General features: G+C 34.9%; 1 protein-coding gene across 1 annotated transcript in view; it reads left to right on the forward strand.

Annotated features, from left to right (window-relative positions):
* LOC125679144 (von Willebrand factor D and EGF domain-containing protein-like) overlaps positions 1 to 13,795 on the forward strand; it is a 31,987-nt gene extending 18,192 nt beyond the window's left edge. The window contains exons 15-19 of the mRNA XM_056153940.1: positions 6,504 to 6,688; positions 6,815 to 7,078; positions 10,367 to 10,400; positions 10,507 to 10,606; positions 10,709 to 13,795. Coding sequence (XP_056009915.1) covers positions 6,504 to 6,688; positions 6,815 to 7,078; positions 10,367 to 10,400; positions 10,507 to 10,606; positions 10,709 to 10,946 — 821 coding nt within the window. The 3' untranslated portion in view covers positions 10,947 to 13,795. The remainder of the gene's footprint in view (positions 1 to 6,503; positions 6,689 to 6,814; positions 7,079 to 10,366; positions 10,401 to 10,506; positions 10,607 to 10,708) is intronic.
* Positions 13,796 to 19,379: the final 5,584 nt, after the last annotated feature.

Consider the following 19,379-nt stretch of genomic DNA (forward strand, 5'->3'; position numbering starts at 1 on the left):
GATGGGGCCACAATAGGGGGTCAAAAGGTCCAAAAAAAAATTTGTTTGTTTTTTTGGTTTTTTTTTATATATATAGTGCAGATTCAAGTTTGTTAAAATCATGGACCCCGGGGATTGGATGGGGCCTCAAGGGGGGCATCAAAGTTTTACATACAAATTTATAGGAAAAATCTTTTAAAATCTTCTTCTCAAGAACCACTGAGCCAGAAAAGCTGAGGTTTATATGAAAGCTTCCTGATATAGTGCAGATTATAAATTGTTAAGATCATGGCCCCCGGGGGTCGGATGGGGCCACAATAGGGGGTCAAAGTTTTACATACAAATATATAGGAAAAATCTTTAAAAATCTTCTTCCCAGAACCACTAAACCAGAAAAGCTGAGATTTATATGAAAGCTTTCTGATATAGTGCAGATTCAGGTTTGTTAAAATCATGCCCCCCCCCCCCGGGGGGGGGGTAGGATGGGGCCACAATAGGGGATCAAAGTTTTACATACAAATATATAGGGACAATCTTTAAAAATCTTCTTCTCAAGAACCACTGAGCCAGAAAAGCTGAGATTTATATGAAAGCTTCCTATATAATGCAAATTCTAAATTGTTAAAATCATGGCCCCCGGGGGTCGGATGGGGCCACAATAGGGGACCAAAGTTTTACATACAAATATATAGGAAAAATCTTTAAAAATCTTCTTCTCAAGAACCACTAAGCCAGAAAAGCTGAGATTTATATGAAAGCTTCCTTATATAATGCAAATTCTAAATTGTTAAAATCATGGCCCCCGGGGGTCGGATGGGGTCACAATAGGGGGTCAAAGTTTTACATACAAATATATAGGAAAAATCTTTAAAAATCTTCTTCTCAAGAACCACTGAGCCAGAAAAGCTGAGATTTATATGAAAGTTTCCTTATATAATGCAGATTCTAAATTGTTAAAATCATGGCCCCCGGGGGTCGGATGGGGCCACAATAGGGGATCAAAGTTTTACATACAAATGTATAGGGAAAATCTTTAAAACTCTTCTTCTTAAGAACCACTGAGCCAGAAAAGCTGAGATTTATATGAAAGCTTTCTTATATAATGCAGATTCTGAATTGTTAAAATCATGGCCCGCGGGGGTCGGATGGGGCCACAATAGGGGGTCAAAGTTTTACATACAAATATATAGGGAAAATCTTTAAAAATCTTCTTCTCAAGAACCACTGAGCCAGAAAAGCTGAGATTTATATGAAAGCTTCCTGATATAGTACAGATTCTAAATTGTTAAAATCATGGCCCCCGGGGATCGGATGGGGCCACAATAGGGGGTCAAAAGGTCCAAAAAAAAATTTGTTTGTTTTTTTGTTTTTTTTTTTATATATAGTGCAGATTCAAGTTTGTTAAAATCATGGACCCCGGGGATTGGATGGGGCCTCAAGGGGGGCATCAAAGTTTTACATACAAATTTATAGGAAAAATCTTTTAAAATCTTCTTCTCAAGAACCACTGAGCCAGAAAAGCTGAGGTTTATATGAAAGCTTCCTGATATAGTGCAGATTATAAATTGTTAAGATCATGGCCCCCGGGGGTCGGATGGGGCCACAATAGGGGGTCAAAGTTTTACATACAAATATATAGGAAAAATCTTTAAAAATCTTCTTCCCAGAACCACTAAACCAGAAAAGCTGAGATTTATATGAAAGCTTTCTGATATAGTGCAGATTCAGGTTTGTTAAAATCATGCCCCCCCGGGGGGGGGGGTAGGATGGGGCCACAATAGGGGATCAAAGTTTTACATACAAATATATAGGGACAATCTTTAAAAATCTTCTTCTCAAGAACCATTGGGCCAAAGAAGTTCACATTTACATGAAAGCTTTCTGACATAGTGTAGATTCAAGTTTGCAAAAACCATGGCCTCCAGGGGAAGGCTTGGGGCCATAATAAGGACTACGGTTTTACATGCAAATAGATATGGAAAATCTTCTGATATGGACCAAGGTGACTCAGGTGAGCGATGTGGCCCATGGGCCTCTTGTTTCCTTTATTTTAAAAAGCCGCAATGTCGAGACTAGAATATGAAAGGGAGAGAGAGAGAAAGAGCTATATAAATTCATATTGTAATGATTTCTTATGATGTTCTAACATAATTGGGAAGTATTGAAGGTCAAACAATAATCGCAATTTTGGGAATCCTCGTTATGGCTAAATAAAGGAACTCAAGGTTAAATAAAGGAACTCAAGGTCAGAGCCTTGAAACCGGGGAAACGAATTGTATTTATATTAATCAAACAAAATAAGATATCTTATCGGGTGAATTTTGGCGATTAGGCTATGGAAACTGATTTTAACTAGGGATTTATCCTGGATTCATGCGCGTGAAATCATTCAAATTATTCATTCCACCTGGACGGAATGATTTCAAACGGTGCATCCAGGATTTTTCTGTGCTCTTTCTCTCTGCATCGGTCCATATTGGGTTATGATCAATAACAACCACTTGCATGTCTTGCCAAATGTGAGCTTCTTTGTTGAAATGTTCCCCTACGGGTTTGGTCACGCGTTTGGTTTTGATGGTTGATCGGTGGTTGTTGGTCCTAAGTCTGGTGTTTGTAGTTTCCCCAACATATTGTTGTCCACATTGTTTACAATTGATGAGGTATATGCAGTTGTTCGTTTTACAGGAGAGTTGACCCAATATTTTATACGTTTTGCCTGTAGTGAAGCTTTGGAACGTTTCTGAGTTATGGCTAAATTTGCAAAGCAAACAGCGCTTGTCAGAGCAAGTTGAAAAGCACAGAAAAATCCTGGATGCACCGTTTGAAATCATTCCGTCCAGGTGGAATGAATAATTTGAATGATTTCACGCGCATGAATCCAGGATAAATCCCTAGTTAAAATCAGTTTCCATAGCCTAATCGCCAAAATTCACCCGATAAGATATCTTATTTTGTTTGATTAATATAAATACAATTCGTTTCCCCGGTTTCAAGGCTCTGACCTTGAGTTCCTTTATTTAACCTTGAGTTCCTTTATTTAGCCATAACGAGGATTCCCAAAATTGCGATTATTGTTTGACCTTCAATACTTCCCAATTATGTTAGAACATCATAAGAAATCATTACAATATGAATTTATATAGCTCTTTCTCTCTCTCTCTCCCTTTCATATTCTAGTCTCGACATTGCGGCTTTTTAAAATAAAGGAAAAAATGAATTGACCTTGAAGACGAATATTTTATTAATATATCATCTTAAGACCTCTAAACTATGGTAAAACATTATTCTAAATCCACATAGGTTCGGATTCGCATGGCTCTTTGTGTTGCGATGTCGGGGTTTCTAGAATGCGGCTTTAATTTGTCTGACCTTGAAAGGTGTATTACCTTGAAAAATAATACTGTATCTTTTTCCTTAGACTTCTCTCCCATTCACCTATTTGATTGTTGATTTTGATTTTAATGCTAGATCTGTGTCTTTTGATTGACCTTGTTTGTTGTTTGATCGTGTTCTTCTGGCAATCATTATTTTTCGCTGTTCACCATATCCGAATCATCAATGGTACGGCCTACCTAATATTGTTTTGAACTTAATCAGTCCATATCATTATCTTCCCACCATTTTATTCCATAATCACATTGTTTTGTAAGTTTTCCCTCTAAATTTATCTGATTTCTGTAATTTTCAAGAATAATTCTATTTTCATCCCGACCCGACCATGGTACAAACTCTCTAAACCATAGTCAGTAAACACGCCTCTGTCAACGTCTAAATGTCAAGATTCTTGGCAAAACTTACCTATACCTATAGCATCATGGATAATAATTTTATAAGTTTAAGTTTTATGCTTTAAATCTTTAAGTAGGTTCACAAAACAACGAATTCCATGATTATACTAGTATTATTGAATGAATGAATATTTATATAAACATTCTAATTCGCTCAGGTATCTCATATTTACCATCTTCTGATTTTAAAAAAATTCAGAGAAGTGTTTGATTTGCTCAGATATTATCATTACAGTTCGATATGCTAAGTTAGTTTTTGTATGTTTTGATATAACGTTTTAGACGTTGACAGAGGTATTAGTGGAGCGTAGCGGGAACGATAACTCTGGGTAGAGATTGTAAACACGCTTTACGACGAAGCCACCACCATTTTTATCACTCAGCTCAGTACAACAGTGTATCACTCTTGTCATCAATGTAGTTTATCGATACTTGTCTTTTTTGCGTGTTATTTGTTTATGTGATATATGTCTCTTGATAAAGACGCGGGTTGCGTCGAAAATTCGAGTTTTAAATAACCAACAGTGTCGTGGCCTTTTCAGTGCTTTTATAAATTTCTTTACTGGCCTTGTATCTTCTCAGATCCGACACTTTAAGAAAGCAGGGTGTTGTTGGGTTTTTGTGCTTTTATATATATATATATATATATATATATATATATATATATATATATATATATAAAAGCACTGAAAAGGTCACGACACTGTTGGTTATTTAAAACTCAAATTTTCGACGCAACCCGCGTCTTTATACATAGAAATATAAATAATAAAATGCCTTTCTTTGTTGTTTTATCGATTGATAAAGGTAGTAATCATAGCAAAATTTTATTAAATGACAATATTCGTAACTACAATGAATACATGCAAAATGTTTGGCACTAGAATTGAGAGTACGTATCAAAACTTTCGGCTATTGAAGATCTTGAGAACCCAGTCAGGATAAGCTCGCTGAGACATACAACAATTGATGGACGGATTGAAGCTGTACCTTGTTGTTTTACTCATTAAATTGCATCAAAGTTTGACCTCTGCCAGAAGCTCTAAGCCATTTTACACTGAGTATTCTTTATTGTGACAATGTACATACTGTGACATACGATATCATTCGAAGGACCCGCGGTTATCAACTTCCAATACTGCGCCTTTTGGAGGGAACAATCGCAATATACACATGTAACTAGAATTGGATGTCGAATCCATTCGCTACACATAATCTAGTTACATTGAGATGTTACATCCATTCGCTACACATAATCTAGTTACATTGAGATGTTACGTCCATTCGCTACACATAATCTAGTTACATTGAGATGTTACATCCATTCGCTACACATAATCTAGTGACATTGAGATGTTACGTCCATTCGCTACACATAATCTAGTTACATTGAGATGTTACGTCCATTCGCTGCACATAATCTAGTTGCATTGAGATGTTACGTCCATTCGCTACACATAATCTAGTTACATTGAGATGTTACGTTCATTCGCTGCACATAATCTAGTGACATTGAGATGTTACGTCCATACGCTACACATAATCTAGTGACATTGAGATGTTACGTCCATTCGCTACACATAATCTAGTTACATTGAGATGTTACGTCCATTCGCTGCACATAATCTAGTTACATTGAGATGTTACGTTCATTCGCTGCACATAATCTAGTTACATTGAGATGTTACGTTCATTCGCTGCACATAATCTAGTTACATTGAGATGTTACGTTCATTCGCTGCACATAATCTAGTTACATTGAGATGTTACGTCCATTCGCTACACATAATTTAGTGACATTGAGATGTTACGTCCATTCGCTGCACATAATCTAGTTGCATTGAGATGTTACGTCCATTCGCTACACATAATCTAGTTACATTGAGATGTTACGTTCATTCGCTGCACATAATCTAGTGACATTGAGATGTTACGTCCATTCGCTACACATAATCTAGTGACATTGAGATGTTACGTCCATTCGCTGCACATAATCTAGTTGCATTGATATGTTACGTCCATTCGCTACACATAATCTAGTTACATTGAGATGTTACGTTCATTCGCTGCACATAATCTAGTGACATTGAGATGTTACGTCCATTCGCTACACATAATCTAGTGACATTGAGATGTTACGTCCATTCGCTACACATAATCTAGTGACATTGAGATGTTACGTTCATTCGCTGCACATAATCTAGTGACATTGAGATGTTACATCCATTCGCTACACATAATTTAGTGACATTGAGATGTTACGTCCATTCGCTGCACATAATCTAGTTGCATTGAGATGTTACGTCCATTCGCTACACATAATCTAGTGACATTGAGATGTTACATCCATTCGCTACACATAATCTAGTGACATTGAGATGTTACATCCATTCGCTACACATAATCTAGTGACATTGAGATGTTACATCCATTCGCTACACATAATCTAGTGACATTGAGATGTTACATCCATTCGCTACACATAATCTAGTGACATTGAGATGTTACATCCATTCGCTACACATAATCTAGTGACATTGAGATGTTACGTCCATTCGCTACACATAATCTAATTAGAATTAGATGGTAGACCCGCTCGCATACTCGTTACAAGCAACGACTTAGGCCTGTTCGGACCTGGGATTAAACTTATAACCTCTGTTCACATAGCATGTGCTCTACCGACGGAGCACGACCGTAGGTATATGATGAATAGCATTCATATTTACTTTTTAGCTACTTGTTCGTGTTTCGATGGCTATCTTGGCTATGACTGCTCCGGCAATCTGTCTATTCCTCCACACAACTTTCTTCTTCCCACAAATGGATTATGTGACAGAAGTTCCAGGCAGTGTGCTAAAACTAACATAATGGGGTTCTTCCATACTGAAAATGTGACAGCAAAATTCGCTTACTTCAAGGTAAAGACCAGCGGAGATTTCAGTTTCCTTTTTAATGCTTCATTATATTAGATTAGATTGAAATGTGTTGGGTTTTTTTTCAAATCGAAAGTATGTTTTCCTTAACCGAAATACATTCCCAAACAGGTAAACAGTCCTGACATCCAAAATTCTGAATCCGTCAAGACAGAGACTGCAACCTTCCATCACTTTAATTTGATATCAGTCCAAATACCAGAACCACCCGACACAACACGGCGTAAGAGATCCACGAAAGCTGACCAAACGATCCATGGCTGGAATATCTCTCTCAGTTACGATGGCAACGTTTATAGCAATCACGTATCTCTATTGATATTCGATGGTTTAGTGTACAACTGTGATGTTCAAACGCTTATTTGTCATTCGTCTGTGAGTAACATTTTATCAACTGGATGAGTCATTGAAATATATAACCAACGTAGATAATGAATTATGTTTTTGGGGAAAAAATACATATTTGATATGTAACTCATGATGGAAGCCATGGATAATTAAGGTCTTCCGTAACAAAGGAAGACCTTCTACTGATTGTGCTGGTTAAGATTATTCTTATTATTCTTTTTTTCTCTCTTTTTCCTAGACGCTAACTTTGAAGCTTCATATCTCGCTCATTTCTGCATGGATTTTGCTCAAATTTTCAGGGTTTATAAACTTTACAGAACAATTTTAAATTTTAAAATCATGTACTACATTTCAGAAATTCTCTTCTGTTCACGAGTTATTCCCCTTTGAATGAAATCTTAGGGGCTTTGGTTTCCAGACAAAGGCTCCGAGACTGTATAAGCTTGAGCAGAAAATGCATTGAAAATGAAAAGTAGGAGCATTGTAGTTGTGCACATCGTTTTTTGTTTTTTGATTACAGCGTTCGAAATGGTGGTTGACAGGGTTCAAAAATTAGGACGCCTAAAGGAGCAAAAAATTACACATATTTTCCTCTGTATCTTTTAAACTAAAAATATTTTGTTAAGACATGTAGAACAAAAGTTGTGCGAAATGTTAAGAGCTTTCTTTTGATATCCCTAAAAAGGGGCTGGCCCCTTCAATTAGGGATCTGGGGATCTTCAAAGTTTTCGCTTTATAACTCAAAAACGGTAAATATTTCGATATGGCTTTCGCTGGAAAATTTGTTCTATAACATCTTATTGATCTCATAAACATAATATTTTGCTCGAGTATTGTGTTATATATGAGTAAAAAGCTTGACCCGCAAACAGGTAACCGTATCATTAGGTAGGTGAAGGGGGGAAATATGCGTATAACTTAAATAAACTTGCTTTAATTGATAAATCTGACTTCATGAAATGCTAATATTCTTTTAAAATAAGGTTTTAACGTGATCTATGGTTCCTTTAAAAATCATCTATCGACAACTTTCTTTTTTTATTAGTAGCTTTAATATAAACAATCGTTCCAAAGAAAAAAAAAAAGGAAAAGGTTATCTCTTCTACGTTTGTTATTAATTGAAGAAACAAAACTTCAAGCATAGAATAACTCAGTCATTAACTACACGCATCTTGCATACACCGCGGGGTTTGTTTTTGTTTACAATTACGTAACCACCTCGAGGAACCATCGCGTGTGAACCAGGGCATGTACACAAAGTAAACATTGTCCTCCTATTGGATTTTTCGAATAATTCGGTCTTTCTGGTTATGTATATACTTGTTTATACGTCCCTGGTTTTACGTTTGATTTGTTTTAAATTCAAAACTCTAGAGCATTGAGTCAGGCATCAATTTTAAAATCTGCAATTTAATATACAGTTCGTTTCTCAGTTATGTCTAATTGAATGTGTGTTTAAAAGCGGAGATTCATCGCTGCTGGACTAGCGATCTGTGATTTCACACTACTTTAACTGAACACACAAGCTTTACTCAAGCTCTTCGTTGTGAAAAAGAAAATGGATACATTTTACAAACATAACGAATTATTTCTGAACATGTTTTGAAATCAATAGTTTATAATCATGATTAAACCAAATCTAAACATGCGTATAGAATATTCAGAAACCCATGGCCGAGCAGTCTCATTTCAAATGATTTGTTATTTTATTGTTTAAAAACAATGACTTTGATTAAACATTGATTCAGAACTCCTGGTCCAAATCTTGTAACTTCGGCACGTGCCCCTGGCGTGAAATTCATACGCGTCTTCTGTGCGCACTGTGTACATAATATACCTACATGTATTTAAGCAGATAGATATTAAAATTTAATAAAATACATATTAAGAAATCCCGTCCAGTCTGAATTCGTTGGCTTCAATAGGGCCATATTACATGCTGATTAATAGTAGCCGTCGCTTATCTCTTAATTGCGGTCACTGATTTATAACGGTTTTTCTATACCGGAGATTTTGCTAAGAATTTCTTGGCATGGTAAACGAGTACGATATAGCCGAGTTTGGAACGGAAAATTTGAAAGGGTGGGATGGAGGGGGGGGGGTAGTAAAAATAATTTTTAAAATATGAACTACTGTATCAATACACATTCTGCAGACAGAAAGGTATATTCAATATTCTACAAAATATGCCGGGATCGGGATCGATCGTCTAATGTGTCAATGGTAGTTCCATATATTTAAAAGAATGATTTTTTCCCCATCGCGATTCTTCTCATTTCCTCTTCTTCTTTTCTCTTAATTTTTGTACCCCTGATTAGGAAATTTTGTGTAATTTTCGGAAAAAAATCAGTTGTATACAAAGGAACTATTTGATGTTGGTAGCTGCCTGAGGCTACTTCCTGAGGTGCACTCAGGCTGTTTACACACATGTGAAAAACATGTGGATTTGAGTGTAGTCTTGTTGGCATCAATTTAAACAAGTGATAAATTACAACGTTCTCTAACGATTCATTCAAAATATGTGATGAAGTGCAAGGGGGGGGGGGGGCTGTCACAATTTGTAATTTTTGCCATTAATGTGCAAAAATAATTTTCAAAACTGACCAAATAAACAACCGGTATGGGGTTATTTGAGTGTTTTAGTTGAATACACAAAAATCATGACCATGCCAAGAAATCCCGTCCAGTCTGAATTCGTTGGCTTCAATAGGGCCATATTACATGCTGATTAATAGTAGCCGTCGCTTATCTCTTAATTGCGGTCACTAATTTATAACGGTTTTTCTATACCGGAGATTTTGCTAAGAATTTCTTGGCATGTCAAGATTTGAGAGCAATTTATTTGATTTGTAAATATAAATAATTCAAACTCGTCGAATTATTCTCTTCAGTCTGAATATTATGCTATCATAATTTTGTTGTGTGATAAAATATTGGTAACAGCAATAAACCTTTATTGTATGTCCTGAGCCATAAATTTCATAAATTTAAATAGTAATTTTTTCTTCATTATTGGGACTGAAAAGTTAAATGCTGAAAGAATTTAATCCCACATACATGCACGCCTCAAAAGACTGATTCGTGGAATGAGATCATACACGCATGTACTTGAGTAGTATAAATTTATTAAACACCTTACGATAAAAATTTATAGTACACCTTTATTCAAAGTTCAAGGTTTTTATATCACACAGCTCCGACGGAAGACCTCTCGTTGCTTTGCAACGAGTTTTTCTCTAGTTTTCTTTATTATTCTCTTTTCTTTATATCAAATTAACTTTAGTTTACATGTCATTTGTCTTTTAAACATTGTAGAAGACCATATCTTCGAGTTCTACATCTGAAAAAGGTACTGCAAGACCTTACTGGTTTGTGCTATAGTTCTTCATCATTGTAGATTAGACTAATTTCATGTATATACTACAATATTGAAGAATTAACCTTACCTTTTACAGAAACCAAATTCGTAGAGATTACAGCTGGTGCAGTGACTGGAATAGTAGCAGTTGTTATTGTAGCAATAGTTATCGCTGCGGTCGTGAAGAAACATCAAAAGTAATTTTATAATTATAAATTGATTTACAATTAAAAATAGTATAACGCAATATATGTGATACAAAAACTTTTTTTTTTAAATTCTACCATTATGATTTTAAGGAAAAAGAATGCTGTTGCTATTACAATGCCAACGAGTATCTTGAGAAAACCTGTACAACCATCTACAAGACATCAATTTGAGGATTCCATGTTACCAGATATCGACAAAAGTGGCTCTAAACCCTTTTCAATGCCGCCGGAAAAGTCAGTGATTAGTGAACGGCCAGATTTTGATGTCTTCTCGATTAAGAGCCCACAAACAGAATTCAACAGTCCCCCACTTAAAACCATAATTTAGAACAGAATGCATGATCAAATATGTATTGTATGCTAATTTTGGGTTGTATGCTGAATGAACCCGAGGCAGTTACATATAATTTTCCGTAGAAATTGTTGTCGCCCTATATTGTGTTAAATATATAACTGCACTGAACTACAGAGATTGGATTTTGCCTGTATTAACATTGTGATATATATTCTATTTACCATCTCTTGGGCCATGTTATCTGTAAACAGTATCTTCAGTAACTGCTTGCAGCCAATCTTTATGTAAGTGTACAATGTCCTCTACATAAAAAGTGTAGATAACGAACAGCAATCGATCTCATAATTCCTATAAAGAATACAACATCAAGAATAAGACAAACACGGATCCTGGAAACACTAAAGGTGTTTCTTTTTAAGTCGGATTGATTTTTTATTTGTTCATTTTGATTTTGGAAAACCTCTTTTGTAAGAAAATTAAAAAAAGCAAGTACAGTTAAACCTTGATATCTCGAAGGGGGGGGGGGACTTGATTAAAGAGTGGTTCTTCAACTAATAATTGTATGCGAATAACAACAATGCACGTTTTATTCATTGTTAGTGCTAACTGTGTTGATGTGTTACTTAGTTTTGTGAAATATCAATGGTAATACTATAAAAGATACAAAATGGGATTTAATAATGTGAAAGTAAAAATATATAAATCGGGAGAAGCTGAGCTTATAAGATTTAAGATAACACATACGTGTAAGTGATTATGATGAATGTGAGAGAAGTGAAACATTTGTACATTAATATTTTTCTTTTTGTTTTATTAGTCGACATGGTATGCAGTCTATATGCATACCTTAAGAGTTAAATTAGTCAAGAATGAATTAAAACTTTCGAGCTATTCCTTTCTTAGTGTTTATTTAAAGTTGCTCGTTTTTAAATTGACCTTATTACAATGGACAACATAGCAGTTTTACATGTGAACATTACAAGTCCTTTTAAAGTTATATGTTTTTTTAACTTGCATTTTACGCTCTAGTATTTATTAAGTAATTTTTATGCTCTTATGTCCATAAGTGTTTTATGTGGTATGTACAGCACTGAAGAGTAATTTCATATTATATCTAGCGCTTTATAGATTTTGTATAATAATAAATAATAATAATAATTCTGGGATGAAATCAAATAGTTTACGATAGGGAACCCTCACTGCTACATATCAGTGGCGCTTCCCTTAAACTGATGACGTCTCTTCATGAATGAAAAATTCTCGAATGGCAAGTAAAGTCAAACAATATCCAGACAAACAAGTAGATCGTTCAAACGAATCCGCATTAAATTTGACAAAAGACCAGCCAAAGTTTTCATTTCCACATTTGTGAGCAACACAATAGGGCCCCGTATCCATTAGGTGTGATATTTTTCTGAATTTAATTTTAAATAGATTCGTTTAATGTTCGTGAAATATATATATGGTATGAATAGGACATTAAACCTGCAGTAATATACATTTATATTACATGTAATGATAATAATAAAGACCATATATATTTACAAACTAACAAAATACATGTATATAAATATGATTATAACATAACTAATATTATGATATAGATAAAGGTTCTATCTACGTAGTACCTAAATATACCGATGGTTACCACTTACGGGATTTGTAATTCTAAAAAAAAAAAAGGGGGGGGGGGGCAATGACGTAGTGGTAATTTTGGAATCTAAACAAAAAGTAGAGGTGAACCAGCTAGCCGGAGACGGCCGCTTACACAGGAGCAAAATGACAGTTCAGTTCCTAAACTTGCTTATAATATTACATTAATAACAATCATGAGTTCAGCAAAAGGTGAGATTAGAAAATAGTATTAGTGAAAGGTTTTTTTATGTACACTAGTTACATGTAGCGGTTTGACTACTATATGCACGTTTTAATTAATTTGATTTGCAATTTAAAGCAGTTTGGTGGTGGTGTTTTTAATTTTTTTTTAAAAGATTGAAGATAATATTGTTTCAGACACTAAATAATTTGAACTCTTTGTGACACCTTAAGCCTAAGCTATTTTTAGATATTCTCCCAATTCAAAATCCATTGATGTAAAATAAAATCGGCAAGAAACTCCATTTGTCTATATGTATAGTTTCACTAAAGTTATGGTTAAACAAGAATAAACTTAACTTTGAAAAATATTATTTATAGGATTAAACATTCTTTTTGAAGAATTTATCGATGTGTAAACTCTGGACATTTTACTCACAAACTGAATAAAAGTGCGAAGCACTTTTATGTTAAGTTTGTGAGTAAAATGTCCAGAGTTTACACATCGATAAATTCTTCAAAAAGAATGTTTGATTCTTATAATTCCAATTCGTTCCCTGCATTATCATCTTCAATAATTTGAATACTTTCCCCGCACTATGTTGTTTGTTTTCAAGCGCATATGTATACATAGCGTTTTTTTGGATTTATTGATGTGTGAATTCTCGTTTAGATTTATCTTTGTCCAATCAAAACAATTGTAATAAATAACATTGGAATTATAATCTTACAACACATGCCGTATTGCATAGTTATGCAACGGATGGATTTTATTTCATTTTATATTGTTTTTCTTTTTTCCCTGATTTCGTACAAATATTCACTATCTGAAACATGTTTTCAAATGATGAATATGAATTGTAAAGAAAGAAAAAGAAATTATAAAGTAAGCGAACAAGACATGGATATCGCACATATTGAAATAATTATGTTTATTGGTATTCATAACTACTCTGAAAAATGTGTCCTAACAGTTTTATTTCATTTTCCATTTAACGGTGTACAAAAACTGCAATATTACAAGCTATCTTTTGTGATATAACAAATTAAAGAAGAACTTCCTGGTACGTGGTGTTTTTTAAAATATATAGTTGGATGACAGATATGAGAATAAAAGAAGCAGATCTTGACATTTCATTTACAATGCACATTGCATTTCAATAACATTCGTAATTACGAACCCAAATCTTTAAAGATTGATCAGGCTTATGTTATTTACATAGAGTACAGGCTATTCACGGAGAGCCACGCAGACATTACAGTGGAAAAACTAGATATTACGGAGACACGGTGATCATGTCCAGCAATCACACGTTCTCCGCTTAGAATCCTTTGTTCCTCAAGTGGGTGTGGGTGTGTTTCATGGTACTTATAGTAACAATCTGACTTTGCAACACAGTGAAATAGTAGGGGCTGGCTTTCGTCAAACTGATATAATTAATAAATAAGACCAAACCTATCTGACAAGTAATTGTTCTTTAATTAAAGAGGCCCAATTTGTGTTTATATATATACATTTTGTCTTTTCATACTCATTATAATCAATCCATCACTAGTTTGGTCCCCGCCCCCGCCACTCATTGATCATTCGTTATTGGGGTCCCCAATAACAAATGATCAATTAGTGACGGGGGCGGGGACCAGACTAATCCATCACAAGCAGATCGGAAGGTACAATTGTCTCTCTGCAAAATTTTGAACCAGTGTGTAAATATTATAAGAAACAAGGGTCTCTAAATATAACAGTGATATTTATGGTTTCGCGTATTCTAAGTGTCTCAAACTCTACATATGAATTTTCTCAACATCAGAACATTTATGATAACCCTATACTTCACACCCATAGTTCAGATTGCTACATGTGCACATGCATACAGGATATCAAACAAAGACAACATGGTACGGTGATTCAAATATTGACTGAAGTGCGAGCATTGCTTTACGCCATTTTACAGCTACATGTATAATTACACTAAATACATGTATTGTGATATAATCCACACAGGTATTCTTCAGAAATCTTCCAGCAGCATAGGTATTCTGAGCATTAATAGTAACCGTTCCTCACAAGCAGACGACAAATCATGTATAGGACTAACGCTGAACTCACTTCAAACCACGTGTACATGTACCCCAAGGTTCTCTTTCATGCCTCTTCTTTTCGATAGTATATCTTAATGCTGAAAAATAATGTTATCAATGTGTAGAATGTGCGCCAATAACAATTCGCTCCAGCATGCTTCAGATATTTTACTGGAGGTGACTTTAACATTTAAAACAAAATGATATCACAAAAATGGCTACTTAAATCCTAAACTAAGCTTGTGTTGTTGGTTTTTTTCCACAAACGATATTACCATATTACTATTTCAACGTACAGTGTAGTAGACAATAATGTGTACCAGTTCATCGTCACATTTCCACAAAACCTCAGCTGACCTGAGTTATATCAACACCATTGCTAACTTTTTTCTGTAGTTACGTTTTTACGTCCCATTTGAAAGTTTTCATTCATAAAGAGACGTTATCAGGTGCAAATGAAGAGCCACAAATCTGGACCTATTCATGACGCTTACGGTCGTAACTGTGAAAGTTCTTTGTCATGCCAACGCCTTACCTCCTCTTTAAGGTCATATCCGAAAGACTCGTTTACTTCTAATGCAAGGTGAAAATAACGAACAGTGATCAATCTCATAACTCCTACAAGCAATACAAAATAGATAGTTGGGCAAACACGGACCCCTGGACACACCAGAGGTGGGATCAGGTGCCTAGGAGGAGTAAGCATCCCCTGTTGACCGGTCACACCCGCCGTGAGCCCCATATCCTGATCAGGTAAACGGAGTTATCCGCAGTCAAAATCAGTGTGCCAAGAACGGCTTAACAATCGGTATGAAACACGTCAGACAGCATTTGACCCAATGCGAGGTTGTATTGACGAACTAGATCGTTATAACGACCATAGAATTTGCGAAATGCTGACTTCAACCGAGACTGTTGAAATCCCTGTACCATCAACTTGTTTGGCGTTTGGCGAAGGGAAAACTCATTGCCTATGATAAGCGTCAACGGTTTGTCGTAGCGCCGGGATCAAGAATAGAACCAGGGCCCTCCGATTATGATACGAGCACCCATGTTACTAGGCTACCGTTGGCGTTACCGGTCTACATCGAGGTCAATCATGGTCCATCATTTGACAACGTTCTTGACATTCTCGACCTAAACATTAGAAGCATTAGGGAACAAACTATCTGTCCAAAATATTTTTGATCACGACTTTGATTGATATCCTAGTTTACTAATACACAGATAACAAAAGATTTGAGCGTTGGCATGAAAAAGAACCCTCACTGCTACGGTCTTAGGCACCATGCATAGATCAAAATTTGCGCCACTTCCAAAGGCTGGCAATGTCTTTATAAGAGTGAAAAAATCTTGAACGGGACGTAGAACTTTTAATTTTACCAGAAACAAGTATGTTAATAATTGATAAACATTGACTTATAACTTATATACCAAAAATTGTTATTTGCATTAACATTGTCACCTTTGCTACCTCAGGTCCTCTCATCTTCACCCTTGGCTGATTCTCGTGTCCTCAGTAAACTGAATTTTAGAAGTCTGTACAAATTAAAGTACGTCTAACATACGTGTAAGAGAAAAAAGTCAGAACCTCTGGTCTTAATTAAGGTCAAATCCGAAAAACCCATGACTTTCATTTTTACTGCCAGACGCTTGTCAAAGGGACAGTCACTACTACATGTATATACGCAGTCAAGTGTCTTAGGTTTGACGCGGTACCAATACAGTTGCGTTACCAGCATATTAAACACTAGGCTACAAGTGTAATAGAACCTAGTCTTGATACTGTAAAAAAAGAAAGAAAAAAACAACCGGGAAAACTTTCATAGGTTAGCTATTTACCATTTCCTATTCTTGGGCCACAAAACATATTATTACATTGTAACTTTTCAATTTGAAATAGTTTGCATACACGACGTAGCCATTAAACTGGTTCAAGTACATGCACAATTGTACTTGTATTTTCATCCCGATAGCTGTTGCAGCATTTTTGAAAAATGAGCTTGATTCCACTATCTGAGGTAGGCATTACACAGTAAGTATGAAACTCCGACAACTTCTGCTGACACTGAAGAGGAGTGTAATGACCGGTATCCTTTGTTAGCGAAAATACAGCACTGCATACAAAAGGGGAAAAAATACTTGAACAATACAGGTTTTGAAATGCTTGCACCATACACAATATTATCATTACAGTACATGTACCGGTACTTAAACAGTGTATTGAAGAGAAACCTGATGCAGTAGTACATTGTATAAAATATATAAATTGTGCACATACTAAGCCTATAACAAACGATGACAATGGGATCGAAATTTGTGAAAGTAATTCATACACGTGGTTATATATGCTGTGGGGATCTGTGGACAATCAACACTGACAAATAGGAGACGGAGCAATCCCTACCCCCACCCCCAAAACAATTAAGGACACAATCATCCTCTGGAATCTTCAAGGATAAAGTCCCATCCCAATTTCTATGGGGTCCGAGGGTCGCTCACCACCAATGTCCTAACTATATCCAACTGAGAGTCACAAGGCCCTTCTCAAGACAGTCATTACTTAACAAAGACAGTCATTACTCAAGAAACCCAGTCAGTACTTAACAAATCCAGACAGTACTTAAGAAATCCAGTCAGTACTTAACAAACCTAGTCAATACTAAACAAATCCAGTCATTACTTAACTAATCCAGACAGTACTAAACAAATCCAGAAAATACTTAACAAATTCAGAAAATACTTAACAAATCCAGAAAATACTTAACAAATTCAGAAAATACTTAACAAATCCAGAAAATACTTAACAAATCCGCCAGTACTTTTAAGTACTTTAAGTTCTTAAAAGAAATCCAGACAGTACTTAACAAATCTGGTCAGTACTCAACAAATCCAGACAGTACTCAACAAATTCAGACAGTACTTAACTAATCCAGTCATAACTTAACAAATACAGTCTTTACTTAACAAATCCAGACAGTACTTAGCAAATCCAGTTAGTACTTAACAAATTCAGTCATTACTTAACAAATCCAGACAGTATTTAACAAATCCAGACAGTATTTAACAAATCCAGTCATTACTTAACTAATAGTCATTACTTAACAAATCCAGACAGTACTTAACAAATTCAGTCATTACTTAAAAAATCCAGTCTTTACTTAACTAATCCAGTCTTTACTTAACTAACCAGTCTTTACTTAAAAAATCCATTCATTACTTAACTAATAGTCATTACTTAAAAAATCCAGTCAGTACTTAACATATCCAGTCATCAATTAACTATTAGTCATTACTTCATAAATCCAGACATTACTGAACAAACCCAGCCATTACTTAACAAATCTAGTCAGTACTTGACAAATCCAGACAGTACTTAACAAATTCTAATGTGTACCAAACATCAGATGAATCTATAAGACAACTCTAACTTGTGCAAGTTGGAATAAATATGTTTCTTTTAAAACATATTATAATACTTTTATAAGACCTTCTTTACCTACTTTTGTATGCTCATTCAATATCTGAATATTGTAAACTTAGTGGGATTTGTAAACCTTGAACAGTGTATTACAAAAACATCTGTAAAAACATGTGTAGCATTTTCTCTAAAATTGTTTTTTCAAACCCTTGATATGAGGTGTTCTTGATTGATTTACGAAATAGATTTAAATTCTGTACTGTAGTAATATTACCATACTTTGAATATCGGCCTGGGTAGCTCAGTGGTTAGATCAACTATCTAGTACTGCGAGGGTCCCAGGTTCAATACTCTATTGTTTCAAAGATTTTTCCCTCCTTCTTTCCATTTATACAACTTATTGTAATACATAAGAGCTGACTTTACAATTTTACTTCAACAAAAATCAAAATATGCTTACTCTAAAACAGATAAGGCAATATACTCCAAGATTTTTTGTAGAAACAAGATAGAATGCAAGTGAGTTGTACGTAATATGTTATGAAAAATTATATATTATTGAGAAATGTCGCATACATGTATGTTCTTAAAAAGTTAAATACATTTCATTACAAAGCAATTTTTCTATATCAGTTTTCTTTGTATGAAACTTTGAACATTGGTCAGAATAGTGAAAATTGCATCAATTTTCAGTTGTAATGACAGATATGATTGATTAAAAAAAATCAATTATTTTTTTAAATGGTCTGATTGTAAAAGCATAGTGATGTCATGATATTCATTTTGCAAATTAATATGAAATATTGGTTAACATTAGATTATCATAAGAAACACAGTAAATAGCAAAACATGTTATAGGGGCTATACAATTGCTTGGGAAAGTTTAGCACAATTTCATGATAGACCGCTCTGCAGTAAAACTGTGCAGTGCTTCACACTTTTTATGAACCATAAACAACCCCAATTTATTTCACAGTGATCCTCGTAACATAGTTTGCTAGTTTAAAAAAATTCATAATACCACTCTTTGCATTAGACAGAGAGGTGTTTTATATAGCAGGCTTGGATTTCTCAGAAAAAATCTCAAATGAATTTCAGCTTTCTTTTATTTGAGCAGTCAAAAATTGAACAAAATCTCAGACTTAATT

Source organism: Ostrea edulis, chromosome 2 (genome assembly GCF_947568905.1).
Source record: "Ostrea edulis chromosome 2, xbOstEdul1.1, whole genome shotgun sequence".
NCBI lineage: Eukaryota > Metazoa > Mollusca > Bivalvia > Ostreida > Ostreidae > Ostrea > Ostrea edulis.